General features: G+C 35.4%; 2 protein-coding genes across 2 annotated transcripts in view; both read left to right on the plus strand.

The window, feature by feature from the left end:
* Positions 1-15,349, plus strand: part of LOC145981588 (adenylate cyclase type 6) — a 464,667-nt gene that overhangs the window by 408,555 nt on the left and 40,763 nt on the right. Inside the window, exons 10-11 of the mRNA XM_083114946.1 lie at positions 4,190-4,334; positions 12,525-12,616. Of these exons, the coding sequence (XP_082971072.1) occupies positions 4,190-4,334; positions 12,525-12,616 (237 nt within the window). The remainder of the gene's footprint in view (positions 1-4,189; positions 4,335-12,524; positions 12,617-15,349) is intronic.
* On the plus strand, positions 9,830-10,682 carry LOC145981589 (uncharacterized). The gene has a single exon (XM_083114947.1). It carries the CDS (start codon positions 9,987-9,989, stop codon positions 10,371-10,373), a length of 387 nt encoding a protein of 128 aa, XP_082971073.1. The 5' UTR covers positions 9,830-9,986; the 3' UTR covers positions 10,374-10,682.

A 15,349-nucleotide genomic window follows, 5' to 3' on the forward strand; every position in this document is an offset into this window, starting at 1 on the left:
GAACTCGCCATGTTGAAAGTGGCACTACTTCCTTGGTGTTCACATGATTATTTTTAGAAAATAACCAATGTTATAAAATATCATTATGTACACAAATCTCTAAGCTCATTGAAAGTTACAATGCATATTCCTACAAAATGTTCACACTTATCTTGCTTTGCCATGTCACCAAGTTATTTTACGAAGTGCACTATATTTGGCGGAACAAAAATCGTTATTAGGATGCTTGTCAAAGTTTCCAACCGCAATAAATTTACGAACTTTCTTTGTCTTGTTTTGATCATCATCATCAATATATTTATTGGACTTACAGCATTGCACATGGCTATTTATGCCCATTATATATTTTATTTACATAAGATACAATTTACATAAAATCTACAAACAAATTTCAAATACACTCCTATTTATATCAAACCTTAGAAATATACATTACCATGTTATATCATTTTGTCAAAAAAATGCAAGTAAAATATATTCAATTCGCATGCTAGAAAGAAGACAAATTTATGGGGAATGATTACTGGTGCAAAGAGTTAACCATAAAGGTGAAGCAATAAGTACAAAAGAAAGAGCATTGGGTTTAAAGTGAGACGTCATTTGCAGCAGCGTATCCCATACTACAAATTGGCCGTTGTTTTACCTTACGTAATGAATCCTGTAGCAACGCTGGATTTTCGTGTGCATTATTTTACTTCTATGAGTTTGCAATGCTTTCTGCATGCACGTGGTTATGTTTACAGAAGGTCTCAGGGTTGGTGATTTGAACTTTAGATGGGCACGTCTGTAGTACAAATGAATGAATGAATTAGTGTGTGGCCAGTTTGCACACTTTAAAATATGTGACCAAAACACCCTCTTTTCAAAAACGCTTACCCCATTATCTTCCCAAGTCCGTTTCTCTCGTATTAGCATGTTTTCAGCTTGAAATTTGAAATTCTGCACTGCTGTAAATAAAAATTATTTTCTTGAAAAGTACGAACGGTAGAGTAGCAAATCACGTCTCGTTCTCTTCAATATAGACCAGGCTATAAGTACGAGGTGAACGAAGTTAGTAAGTAATAAGATGTGTTTTATACAGCGTGTATTGATACACTATGTTCAATTGTTTCTTCTACAAATATGCTATATATAGAATCAAACTGCCGGAATATTAATTGAGGTAGGTATACGTGCAAGAAATCAATTTTGCATTATAAATTAGAAAAAGTTGAAGAAAATGAAAAACGTATTATTTTCATAAATTTGAACTTTGATATGTTACCCCCCTCCCCCCCCCCCCCCCGAGTATGACACCGGGACGGGAGGATTGAAAATGGTGGCGCCATATTGCTCGACACAGAAGGTGTGGTAGAATAACGTGATTTTTTAAATGATATAACACCGTAAATAAAAAAAGGTCGTTTTTATGCATGTGCTAGCCCTGCAGTCATATATATTCCATTATTATTGAAAATAAATTATTTACACCAATATTAAAATCGTAAAATAACATCAAATTGTTACAAAACTTTAAAAAATAAATTTACATAGGATAATATTGAAAAGTATTGTATGATGAACTAATTCATAAGACATTTCACACTAAGATTTTTAAACTAGTTAATTAAAATATAATACTTCTTTCTAACAAACGAATTTATACATATTTTCTTTAATTCATTGTGAAACTGTATAAAAGAATGCTATTTTTCAAGTAAAATTGAGCTCATGTTGTTCAGTACTGGCACCTAGCGAGACAAAAAATTACTTTTTCGTGTAACGTGTAGAAAGTTTTACGCTGAGCTATTGTGCAAAACACGAAGTAAATATCCAGGCCTTCACGGAGTAGAAGTTATTGTTACATAATGTAAATCCGAGACTCGAAGAATATAAACGGAATTAAAGTATAATAGTACGACATTATATAAAATGTAACTGGAAGTAGGTCATGAGCCTTAGAAAATAGAATTAATTTCAAAATGAAAATCACTTGGAAAGTACTGTACATTAGAAAAACACATGATTAAAATTTATGGAAGAGAGGATGGAAGTTCAATTTCAGAAAAGAATTTGAAGTGAATATACAGGGTGGTTATACATTATTGAGCGCATTTTATACATGAATTAAATAAACAACACGCTATTGCAACAACCTTTCTTTTGTTGCAAGCGATAGAGCAACAGTGAGTTTGTATCGACATCGACCGAACGTAGGTGGCGCCGTGGTGGCAAGGTAGGGAACCTTAGTACCAAGATGGCTACCGTATGAGAGAAATCTATGTGCGATCTTTGGTTTCGTGAAACCAAATCTGTAATGAAAGTTCAGAAACGTTTTGGCTCAGAGTACAAGCGTAATGCTCCTAGTAAGATTTCATCTCCCGTATCATCTGTAACTTTTTGGTAAACGATTTACCCAATTTGTAACAAAACTTTATGTTGTGACGTTGTATTTTGCACCTGCATCTGACGCACGCTTGCTCCGATAGCGACTGCCTGTGACAGGTTGAAACATGCACTGACGGGAAGTTTATATATAGCTCTTTGCAGTGTTGCCAGAATACCGTACCTTTTTATTTGGTTTGGTTCTTTTTTTTGACAGTTCGGTTTCTTTATGGCTGACCTTGTATTTTACATTGTTGTCTTTAATTTATTGTTTGGGTGTAAGGGGCGACAATACCATCAGACCCCAAATGTCAACCGCACTTCTTTGTAGTACACGCTGGACTGCATTTTACAGACTAACGAGGCTCTGGCGTGTGAATCCATGACAAGTATATTCCTCTGTGGGATTTGTGTTGTATGTTCTCTATAGGTTGACCATGCGGAGAAGCTTACACGCATTCGAGAGCTAATGTTACATCCATCTTCTACACTGACGATGAGAGTGACATTATCTCTCGAAAGCTTGGAATCTTTTCCACAACTTTTGTGCTTACTTGTCTCCATGTGTCTTTGTCATTGTCCTCTCATCTATTTCGTCTTATCATCATCCATACTCATCTTCGTAATTAGCCACAATTGGCAGAAATGGGAAGTAAAGTAAACCAAATTAATGATTAATTCATCCTTGAAATGTGCTCAATAATTTATAACCACCCTGTATTTCAAATAAGAATAGAAAGATATACGCAATGGAAAGAATAAGTGAATCATCTTTATCAACAGAGAGAAAGGAATAAGAATGAGAAATGGAGAGAGAGAGAGTAAGAAAGATGATAAATGATGCGAGAGAAATTGGGAGATAGTGGAGTGGACATCATATCATCTCGTTGCCAAGCAACGAACATAGGTAAATAAACGACGATGGAGCTCCAAGCTCCCTACTTGGAAAAATGAACAATATGCAGCCTGTCCCATTACAATTTTATTAAATTGACCGAGAGAACAGCTTCTTGTGCTTCTCAGTTTCGTTGCTAAGCAACAAATCATGTTTCAAGTAGTTGTGGCTTTCACATAAAATGCAAAATCAGTCAACGGAATGCAATAAAAAAGTAGTTTAAAAGACTTCGTTGTGGGTTATTTCCTGCTTGCAACTATCGTCCTTGTGAGATTTAAAAATAATTTTGAAGTTAATATTTTATTTTTTTTCGGTGAGAGTGTGGTTCAGACCGGGATTCGAATCCAGTACCCCTGGCGTCGTAACGCGTTCAGCTAACCACTCCGCCATTTTCTGTAGAATAATATACCCAATACCAATAATGTTAGACCGTAAGTGCTGTCATTATCATTAAAACATAAATAAACATCCAAAATGTTATATTTTTTACTGGATGAAAAGTTATTAAAATTATTATGGTTTCATTAACACACTCAACAAACTTTTGAATAGTAGATTCATATGTACAGCATCATAAACAGAAAAATGTGTGCTTGCATAATTTTTTATTTGCTTTAATCAAACTGTTCACACACTTTACATGGTCAATTAGCAGAAAAGATATTTTCCATAAAGAAAAAACATATCTATCTGTAGGTCTACTATGCCGAAAAAACATAGAAGCAAATTTGTGTGTGTGAGTATGTGTTAAATCACAAACTGGGATTTAAATTAAAAATCCGATTTAAATGAAAAAAATCATCAAAAAATATTTTTTAAATAAAAATCATGATGTTTATCAACTCTGCTCCATACTGACATAAAAATCCTTTGTAAGCATATGTTTAAATACATGTAGAGAGCTTAGTAATTATTTATTTTTTATTTCAGCCGTGTCCACGTGACGAAGGAGACACTACGCTACCTCAACGGTGACTATGAAGTGGAGCCAGGTAATGGGGGAGAAAGGAACACGTACCTTCGGGACCACAACATTGAAACTTACCTTATAGTACCTGGCAACTTGTGTCGAAATGTAAGTACTTACACTTAACCACTTACATTTCCCATAACCATTCTAAGCCCCACTCAATTCCTGTTCGGCAATTGTTTGACAATATTTGTTGTACCTTTTTAGTATTTATATACTTTCGAGGATGTGAACCTGTATTTATTGTTACCAAATTATGTTTGTTTTTCTCGTTGATTGACAATATTACCAACATATTTCATTATTCTTAAGTTGGTATCACATTATAGCAAGTATTCGCATGTATCTGTATGTACTGACATTAAATGAAAACTCACAAAATTAGATTATGATTTACACATTGTAACTTTAATCTCATCACATTATAAATAAATCACATACACACAGCGTAACACACTGACGCACACACACGTACTCCACTCCACAATGATCTAAAATGAACACAGTCCTTACTACGAAAACATTTTAATGCATAGTAAAAAGTATTAATTGTAATTGACTGAAATTCATCGACAGTTTTGATGTTAAAAAATATAACTAAGATGGTTTGAAATGTCATTGCACAACGATTTATATAAAACCACTTGCACTCTCATTCTGCCCCAATATATCGACATGATAAATCTTGCAAAAAAATATATTTAGAAATAAGCCCTTCTCCTTAAATTCGCATTGGGATAAATTAATATTTTATGAAAAATGACACATATTTACATCACAGATAATCAAATAGAAAAGAGGCTGGCCATAGCACTGGAACAATTTGTTCGTACCGCATGATCATATACAAGAGTCAAGCATGATAGTGCAATTCTAGTAATAAAGATGATTACTATGTTGGTAATCAAAGAGTTGAATTTGAAATCAACTTCCTCAGGTGACAAATTCGACTATTACTAATTCGCTAAATGTATTAAACTGACATTTTTAGTGTATATAAATTCCTTACGCTCATACTTATGAAAGGAAGTTAATTTCACATGAGGCAATATAAATAAAGAAGAAATATACCAGACGTGGTGATTAACAAAATTAGATAAAAAACATCACAGCACTGAATTCAAGCGAAAACATAACATACTTGACTTCCACATCACCTTCCCTACTTGGGTTTCTTCTTGCTGCTGTTTTCAATGTCTTTCTCTGCCTGTTCGAATTCTGCTTGCAGTTGCTTCGCGTTCTGCATAGTGTCCTTGTGTCTTTTGATTGCATCTTGGTATTGAGAAATCGCCTCCTTGTGGGCAATCATTTCCGTGTCTATTTTCCCCTTCAGGGCTTTCAATAATCTTTTATTTGTCTTATAAAAATATTCCTCCTCGAATTTCGTTTCTCTTTTATCCCAGGCCCCACCGGCATCTTTGATGTGGCCTTTGTATCTAATTTCAGCAACGTTGCTTATGGTTCTTCTGTACACTTTATGGCGGATAATTTCGGTAAAAACTGCCTTCAGCATCATTCCAAATGGACTTACACAAACAACAGCAAGTAATGTTCAGTTTCCTTCCCTGTTTTTGAATGCTGAATCAAGTTTCATGGATGAAGGTGAAGTCATATCTTGTACGCATGCGTTCATTGGCTCCCGCTAAATCGTCATTCAATTCTACTTGTAACGTATGATCGTAGGTCCTGTATTTCTCATTACACATGTTACAAAATGTTCAAACTGAAGAAAAATATAGAAACGAGGAAACAATATTTGAAATGTAATGAGTAAAGGGCTGATGTTAGCATATATATATGCCTTTCTGTCGAAAATTATATATAGTTTCAACAAATTAATTCATTTCTGTAAATTTTTGGCTATTCTGGCAATGTTTTGTAGAGCTTACAAGTGTATACTTAAGACTTTAGTTTATATTTCAGCTTAGCGTGTGTACAAGATTGCATACCTTTGAAATAACTTATACACTTGTTCAATTCAAATTTGTTCACCCACCTTACCTGTTCTTTGTGTCAAAATTCAAGAATAGATTATGTTGTCTCATAGTGGGCACTAGTTGGGTGAATACTAATCTCCAGGAAAATTAATTTGTATAATTAAAAAGAACAGTGTTTCTTCAGCAAAACTGAATATTGTCATATTACAGTTTCTAGTTTGACTTTTGAACAAAACAATACATATTCTAGTTTAATGTGATGTGGATGTATTTTCTTACAATTAACCACAAAATTATACGTTTGCTACAGAAATTGGTGTTCAATATAGTGGAACATATTTACCTCATTTATACATTCTTATACAATTTTTAAGGTATATCTTTAACAAATATTTAGTTCTTATTTTAGCGTTTTTGAACGTATTTTGTGATTTTGTAGCATAGGAATCGGCCATTGTTATGAAATATCAGTATGGGCGTTCAGAAGGAGGATAGTAAGTTTCATGAGTTTCATGTCTGCCACAGACTAATAGCAAAAGCCTGTTACTTGTCCATGGTTTTGTGACTTAAAGTTGTCCAACCGTTTGATGGCGCTAGTGACGTTTTTCAACAGGCTATGGTAAACATCCTTACCCAAAGATTAATTAATATCTGCATATTGCATTAAGTTTGTTTCATTATTCCACATTCTAATGGTGCATCGACTTTGTCCAGTCCGTTTTTGGTCAGAATAAACTTAGAAACCGGGGTGCGGTTTTTCTTTTTCCAGTCAACTTGTGAATGCGAGTTTATTTCTGGCTCTCTGATTGGCTGTTGGAAAGTTACTGTGCTCTGATTGTGAGAATATCTTATTTGCGCTGTACGTTAGGTTAGGTTAGGTTAGATTAGATTAGAAAGCAGCAAATTTGCGCTGAAAATAGGAAATAAGATATTCTCACAATCAGAGCACCGTAACTTTCCAACGGCCAATCAGAGAGCAAGAAATGAACACGCATTCACAAGTTGACTACAAAAATATTTCGCAGCCGGGGTTGCACATGACCATCATTAAGCTAGCGAAGCACAAAATTTATTTGTCAAATATTTTAAATGGCTCAGTCGGTAAAGCGTCTGACTACCATGCTAAAGGTCCCGGGTTCGATCCCCGGCCGGTTCAAATCCGGGAACTTTTCTAACGTTGGCCCCGGCGCCCACCCAGCGTCGTATAACATGGGTACCTGGGGGAAACCCTGGGGGGTAAAGGCGGTCAGGGGCGTGGTGCTGATCACATCACCCCAATCACGACCGGATCAAGAAAGTGTGGGGTGTTACCCCCACACCCCTGATACGCCTTCATGGCGTGGTGCTAAGCACAGGGGAACACTTTACTTTACTTCACTTTAAAAAGTAAATATAAGATATGCGTCTGGTCCTTACTTTCCCTCCCACATTAGAAAGATATAAGATGATGCCCAACTTATTATATCATGTTCACATTCGGATCTACAGTCCGCAAAACCCCGCAGCGCGGAGGGGCCCGGAGATAATTAAGCCTTTAGGGGGCCCTCAGCCATTGATATAGTAGAGGGTTCGTATATGCGTATGTGAAAAATAAACGTAGTTACTCAGGGATGCAGAAACGAATACAACAGGAAAATGTAAAGTTAAAGTTCCCTATGTATATAGCACCGCGCCATGAAGGCACATTTAGGGTATGAGGGCCCCACATATTCTCGATGTCGGCCATCTTGGAGGTGATGTGATCAGGACCATGCTGCGACCGCCTTTTACCCCGGATACTATTTGATTTCATGCTGAGTGGGGCGTAGAGCAGCTTTAAAGTTGGATCTTAGATCACCCACCCCCGGGTTCCCGCGTGGCAGTCAGACTACATTCAAATCAGGCTAGAATTTCATGAGAAATGCAATGGTGAAGGTTTCTTCAACCTATCTTTAATCAGGAAATAGTTAGGACTGCATTTTATAGGTGTGAGAAAACAGTGTCATATATATATATATATATATATATATATATATCACATCACCCTCTACATGTGTGTGTGTGTGTGTGTGTGAGAGAGAGAGAGAGAGGGGGGGCGGTAGGTAGATGGCCTCTTTGGTAACATTTTACAGATTTGTAGATCCGGTACTGCATGTTTATATGCATTACAATTACATGCAAGCCTAAAATAGTTCGGTGACTGATTCAGTGAACTCTAAAGCAAGTATCGAACTTGTCATTAATATTGCACACGCAACCATAATAGAAATGGATTGTAATCACTACGAAATCATATATCAAAATTCTTCATAAGTAACTGATCTTGTTTCATATGAGTACTGCATGTTTGTTCAAATGTTAATTCAATAAAGTAATGCACAAATAATACAATAACAATTTGATAAAATACTTAAGTAATGTTAATTTCATATACAATTAAATTACTATTGTTACTATGGAGGGATCTATGATGATTATTTTCATCTGATACATGTTGTGTACATGAAATAAATTGTTGTTATGTATATGAAATAGATAAATTCATGATTCGCTATTTTAAATGAAAAAATATTTTAAACAATCTTTCAGTTTTCAAGTACAGACATCTGATGTTAAATTTAAAATTGTAGTTTCTTATTGGAGCATAACGAAATTCAGTAATAAAAGTGACACAAAAATGTAATTATTGTCCTACATATGCATTGACCTACGTTGAATTTTCCTTCTGAAGCCTTTTCTCGGAAAAGAGGCATTCCAGAACACGCTTGTACAAATTTGTGAGAAGTTTCAATTGCATCATTCGAAAATTCCCTTATCCGACGGTCCCATCTGTATAAATCCAACCTTGCTTGCTTGTACCTTGCCATATCGAGTTACCTAACTTCAAAAATTATCCAATGTTAAAACGAGTATCATTTCACCATTGCATAATTTTGAAGTTAGATAACTCTATATAGCAAAGTGCAATTAAGGTTTGATGTTAATTTACGTATTAATTAGGGATAATGAACAATCATTTGTCAACAACTTATGGCGCTATGACAGAGGAAGTACAGTGAGATCCATGAGTAGCCTATTTCCGTGCAAATTGTACATGTTCGTACACTTTTTTTGAGCCAATAAGAGCTTCAAGAATTAAAGGAAATCTCAAAACACACAGGATCATGAGAAAAATTAATGAAAATTGTCATGGACAATTTTCACGGTAATACTCATGGATCCCACAGAACGAACATCTTGATTTTCATGCAATTAGAGACAGAGGAACAAAAGAAGCTATACAGATAAAAAAAAGAATCGAAAGTATTAATATATATCTAGAGTAGACCAAGAACAAAAAACGAAAGAAAAACATGTTCTGTATGTCTTGTATGAACTTTAGACAGCACAGAAATTGACGAAATATGATACCATTTTGGGTGACTGAATAAATAGACCTTTTTAAAATTTAAATAATAATGTTCGTTTTTGTTATTACATTTTATCTTCACACAATTCTTAGAGCCTTGTGGCAGAAATTTCGCATTCGTGCTAACCTATCTTCAATTGCATTTCGAAATTTGATAGTTAGTTTGATAGTTTGATAAGTGCATCTTGAATAATATTTAAATTTGCTGAACACACACATATTGACTTCCCTGTCACGTACTCAGTTTGAGTTGCTATCGGTACACTAATCAGAGACGAAAACAAAGCGAACAATATGGCATTTCTGGTTGTTTTAGTTCGACTAGGTGTAACATGAATCGAAATCACAAGTTCTGGAAACACAGCCGAGCTGTGACAGTGCAGCGAAGATGAAATTGAAACTGTTTAAGAAGGATTTAACAAAACGTACACAATGAACGTGACTAAAAGTGCACTCAGAATGGTGGCTTTCGTTCTTCCCAAGGTCAAGCAATGTCGAAACCTAACAGGAACCAGTGTAGTCAAGTGTGCTGGTGAGATTAAAGGATCAGGTGGAAAATGGGCGGAAAGAGAAGCAGCTTTCGAAGAAGAATATTTTTACAAGTTGAACAAGCAGCTGCTGAAGGCTTTCAAGAGGAAACTGGACAATGAGATTACCCACCACGAGGCAGCCATTCAAGGGTACGAAAAGGTTATTAAAAGACATGAACAAGGTTTGAAGCAAGCCGAGGAACATTACAAGGAGTTTGAGAAAGCAGAAAAGGAGCTTGAAGCAAATGGTTCGAAGAAGAAGAAAAAGGGAGAAGAGGAAGAAGAATAGATTTGAAGCCAAGAAAGAAGTTGAAGAGCAAAACCAGGTTAAACCTTTGCATTTTGAGGACATTTATGAACGATTTTTTTTAATGATGTTGCCTTATCGCTTTATCTATTTTATAGACTCAGCTTTTATGAACATATATGCTTTCTATGAGTGCAGGTCGTTTTAAGCTTTTTAAAATGCCTTTGTGCATAATTTATTGAATTAATTGCATTTGCTCCATTGCCTTTATACCATCAGGGTCTTTGTATTGACTTTACCTATTACTAATTTAATGTAATTATAGTGAAATAAATATTAAAAGATTGTTAATCTTGATGTAACATTTATACTTATGTACTTTCAGTGGTTGTAGAAGCTGCTCAACATGTATTTCTATATGTATTTCTATTGTGCTGCGAATATAGGTGTTCTGGGTTTGAATCATTGAAAAATTATGGGTGTAGCTTCATTAACCTTAAGAAGTAGAGACGTTAATTAAACAAAAAGTGCACAATATACAAGCAATTAGGAGTTACATTAAATATGTAACAACGATGCTTTGCATGGAACATCTTCTAGCCTCCCCGATGACGTTCTGATAACGTAATCAAGGGGTCCCGGGTTCAATACCCGTGGAGCTATATAGAGTCCCGATTAGCCCATTTTACATAAGTGGACTTGAGAACAATCTAAATAACAACATAATATTTTGTTTGGAAATGCATAAAACTTCATAATTACCAAATTTTTCTACGTGTCGAGATCAACTGGAAGAGCTGTCGCCTACACCCCCTGCTTCGAAATATTAGATTAGTGAAACTATTGTAAATACAAAGATAACATTTAGTGTAATATCATCACTATCAAATATACACGAGTTGGAGTTGTTAAGTCCACTTTAAGCACAGAAAGGCAAACCGGGCTGAACCTCCAGCTTAAAATTAGACCGAACTACTACATGCCTCAATCAGGTATCGAACCCGGTACCCCTTGATTACAAGACAACGACGTAAACACTACGTCACTTCAGAGTTCCACCATCAAACATATATCTTTTTATATAAATTATTGTCATTGGTCATTTAGTTAGAAAAACTATAACTAATAAATTTGGGATATAATAATGTAATTAATACCCATTGAGCATGTCGTGGTTAATAGTACGTAGCCGAAGTTGCAACCTGTTTTTGCACAATTATACGTCGAAACATCTTGTACATATTTCACAACAGAAACTATTGATTGATTTGGTTTATTTTACTTCGCTCTTGTGCCACTTTTGGCTAATCGCGAAAATGAGGATGAGTGATGATTTGATGATTGATGAAGTGGCACTCATGGAGAACACCCATACCAGACCTGGATTTGAACCCGGGATACCTGGCGTTGTAGCGCACAACTGAAACGACTTGTGGTAATAAAATAGCATGGTGTTTTGCCAGAGAAAGTTAATAACATAACTGCATCAGTGGGCCTCACGATGGCGCAGTGGTAGCGTCGTCGCCTTGTAATCAAGGGGTCCCGGGTTCGAAGCATATAGTGTTTCGGATCTCACTTTAAACTGTTTGTCTAGTCCCAATTAGCCTTACTGTGCATAAAGTGGACTTAAAACACCAACTGAAACAATCAATTGCAACAGTACAGAGAAGCCGCCTGGGTTCGAATTCCTGCCTGGACATGAGTGTTTTTTGCAAGTGTCCCTTTATCAATTTAATTATATTGTCACTTATCCTCATAGTCGCGATTAGCCGCAAGTGGATTGAAACTTTTGAATGTATATCACGCACGTGTACATTCATTTGAAGCTAGTTAGGTTGTTGCGTCCAGTGGCGTGCCCAGTATATTCGAGGGTGATGGGTTACGCATTTTTGCCATCAAGTCTTGTCTTTGACGTTCTTCTTTAGTAATACCGGGCCAAAGGGAAGGGGGCTACCTTCCACCAACTCCCTATTGGGTACGCCACTGGTTGCTTTATGAATAAGAAATTGTGAATATAATATTCTAACATTATAATCAAATGATGAAATACAACATTCTGTTTGTTCAAAGACTTTGAAATTTCAAATACGTTTACACTAAATTCAGGGCATTTTCAAACAAAGTCGAATATTTTAGAGTCTCTTAAAACTCTTTTAAAACCAATTAAATATGCAACGTTTACTTTTTTTATAGGAATCCAAGAAACCTACCGCCTATTCTATGAATGGAAGCGTCTCGAAGGAATTGAGGGTAATGGGGCATAGTGAGCACGGGACACACTCAAAGTAAGTTACTTTGTAATGTTATATAGTCTGTCGTAACATTTTATATTATTTCAATTATTTCTTTCTAAAGAAAATAACTTAAACTTGATTCAAATCATAAAATTCTCAAGATGTACGAAATACTACCTGCTTTCGTTCTTCAACTGTTCAAAACTTCAACCTTTTATATAGTACCAAATCGCTCTCAACTATTGCCTGATTATCAAACATATTTTGTTTTCTAAAAAACCTAACTGTGCCTATATCGATATACTCGTTAGGCCATTTTAATACACCCTTTTCTAATCTACGTATACATTATTTGCCTGTGAAAATACAACTGTTTAATAAACTCTAATGTTGTTTGAGTCTTTCTCACGCAAAGTCGAATGCTTGAGATTATCTTGTAAGTCAATAACTTCAGTCTAATGTTCACGTTGGTTGAGATTGCACACACTTAACAAGAAAACAGCACACTTCAGTGTCAGAACAACAATCTTTTCTAGTAAGATGATCCTTTTTGTAGCTATCGAGCAATTGGTTTATTGTTATTTATAGACGTAACTTCTGAGGGTGTTGGCTTAACTGTTTGGGAGGTGATAGCCTTATTATTGTTCCTGAAAAGTCAGGAAAATTGACTAAGAAAGTCAAGGAATTTATTTAAATTATTAAAAAATATTGAAAGGTCAGGCAAATTGACTCATGTGCAAGATATCCATGGGAGAAACGGAGATTTTATTTAAAATTTTCACAAGAACTTTCAAGAGTCAGAGAAGTTGAACTATGGCTAAGAACGTTATTGTAAAGTCAGGAAATTTAAAACAGTCGAAAATTTGGTATGGTTTGGCAAATTTACTTAAAGGTAAGACAGCCATGGAAGAGTGACGGAATTTATTACATATTTTCGAAGAACCGTGGAAAGATAGGGAATTTCCTTAAAATGTTAAAAAATCATCGAAGAAAAAGAAATTACACTTCCACGTGCAGCAACTAAATACACTCAAAGGGGTCCGCATATAGTTAAATAGAGTCAACCTCGTTGCTTAGTGGTCAGTACAGCCTGCTACGAAACCAGGGATCCAAGGTTCGAATCCTGTGTAAGGCATGCCTGTGTGTTAGTATTCACATGTGAGTCAGTTGAAAAAAGTAACCATGTTGTAAATAGTGTTGCAGTATATATTCCCAGTGGAAACACAAAACGTTCATTTTAACATGACATGCTACTGCATATACTTCTGATAAGAAAATGAGAAGTATTTGTACTCATTGAGAATAGATATCGCTTATTGACAACAAGACTGTAAACAAATGAAAAAGAAAATTAACTTATATGTTTCTCTTCAGCACCGTAGCAATGTAACGTTGGTCCACAGCCGGCATCCACTTTCATCATATAAGTGAGATCCGACACTTTTTCTTTACGTAATTGCTTCCCCTCTACGTTGGAGATTCCAAGAGATGGATGCATAGGAGATGAACGTTGAGCAATTTGTCTGGTAGTCAACCGGAAACAAAGCAGATAGAACATGCCCTATCGGAAGTTTAAAAAAATAGCCCTCGTATTAACTCCCAAGTTCAGGCTTACGAATACACTGCATTTGAAAAATGTTAGAATATTCCTACTGTCTGAAAATACAAAATAAAATGTGTCCCATCAATATGGACCACCCTGTACATTCATTCCTGTATGTAAAACGCCCACGACCGAAATATTTTCAGCTATCGTTCATCTGTAATGGCGTTATCAAGATGACAGCAAGGGGTCCCGGGTTCGATACCCGGTGGAGGCACAAGTGGTTCGGATCCCACTTTAAACTGTAGGTCCAGTCCTGATTAGCCTTACTGTGCATAAAGTTGACTTAAAACACCAAATCAATCAATCAATCAAGATGACAGCGGCTATGTGGAAAATTGTATTCCTTAACCGTATGTTTTGTCACAGTTACATATCATTCATGGTATGTTATTTTCACGCAAGTTGGAATTTAAAACTATTATGAAAATAAGAAAGTACAAAACTTCCACTTTATCACACAAGATTATAACAATTTGGCTGCCAAACATTTAACAGTAAAAGTCTTTGAGCTATGTGGTTGACTTATTGATTTTTATATCATCAGCATATAGGCTATCATTGCCACTCACGCAATACGGAGATAAGTCCTTAAGTAAAACTAAGAGCCCTTATCAAGAAAATAAAACTACACCTGTTAAAAGATTGCTTACTTGATTTGATTCATTGATTCATTGCTTAACAAGAAGTAAAATCTGATTGTTTCGGAGGGTAAAATCTCCTTAACTAAATTGAAAGCTGAAGTTAACAGATTTACACTAATATGATCAGGAAAAGGGGCATTCTATATGAAAGTTTCCCTGAGCCTCAATTTTTAATATTAGATACATTGCTCTAACTTTATGCTATCTTGCGAGTGAAGAATCTAAAATTGTAATTTGCATAAAAATTAAAAGTATTATACATTTTAACTTTTTGATTTTCTTGTGTACCATCCGTGACACAAAGAAACAATTAATTTCCCTTTTAACTGTTACACTTCCTCCTCAACTCTACTAGAATATTCAAAGATCAATTATCTTCTCTCTTTGTCTTAAATAATGTATTTCTCAACATTTGCCAATTCACAGAAATTAAAATATATTTCTTATTAAGTGAAGAGGCAGTGTCCCACCCGTGGCACAAAACTGTTCTCTTAACAGCTACAAATTTGAGAAAATATTTTAAGGGTAGTTATGTTT

This window comes from Lepisma saccharinum, chromosome 29, assembly GCF_977018435.1.
Source record: "Lepisma saccharinum chromosome 29, izLepSacc3.1, whole genome shotgun sequence".
Classification (NCBI taxonomy): Eukaryota; Metazoa; Arthropoda; class Insecta; order Zygentoma; family Lepismatidae; genus Lepisma; species Lepisma saccharinum.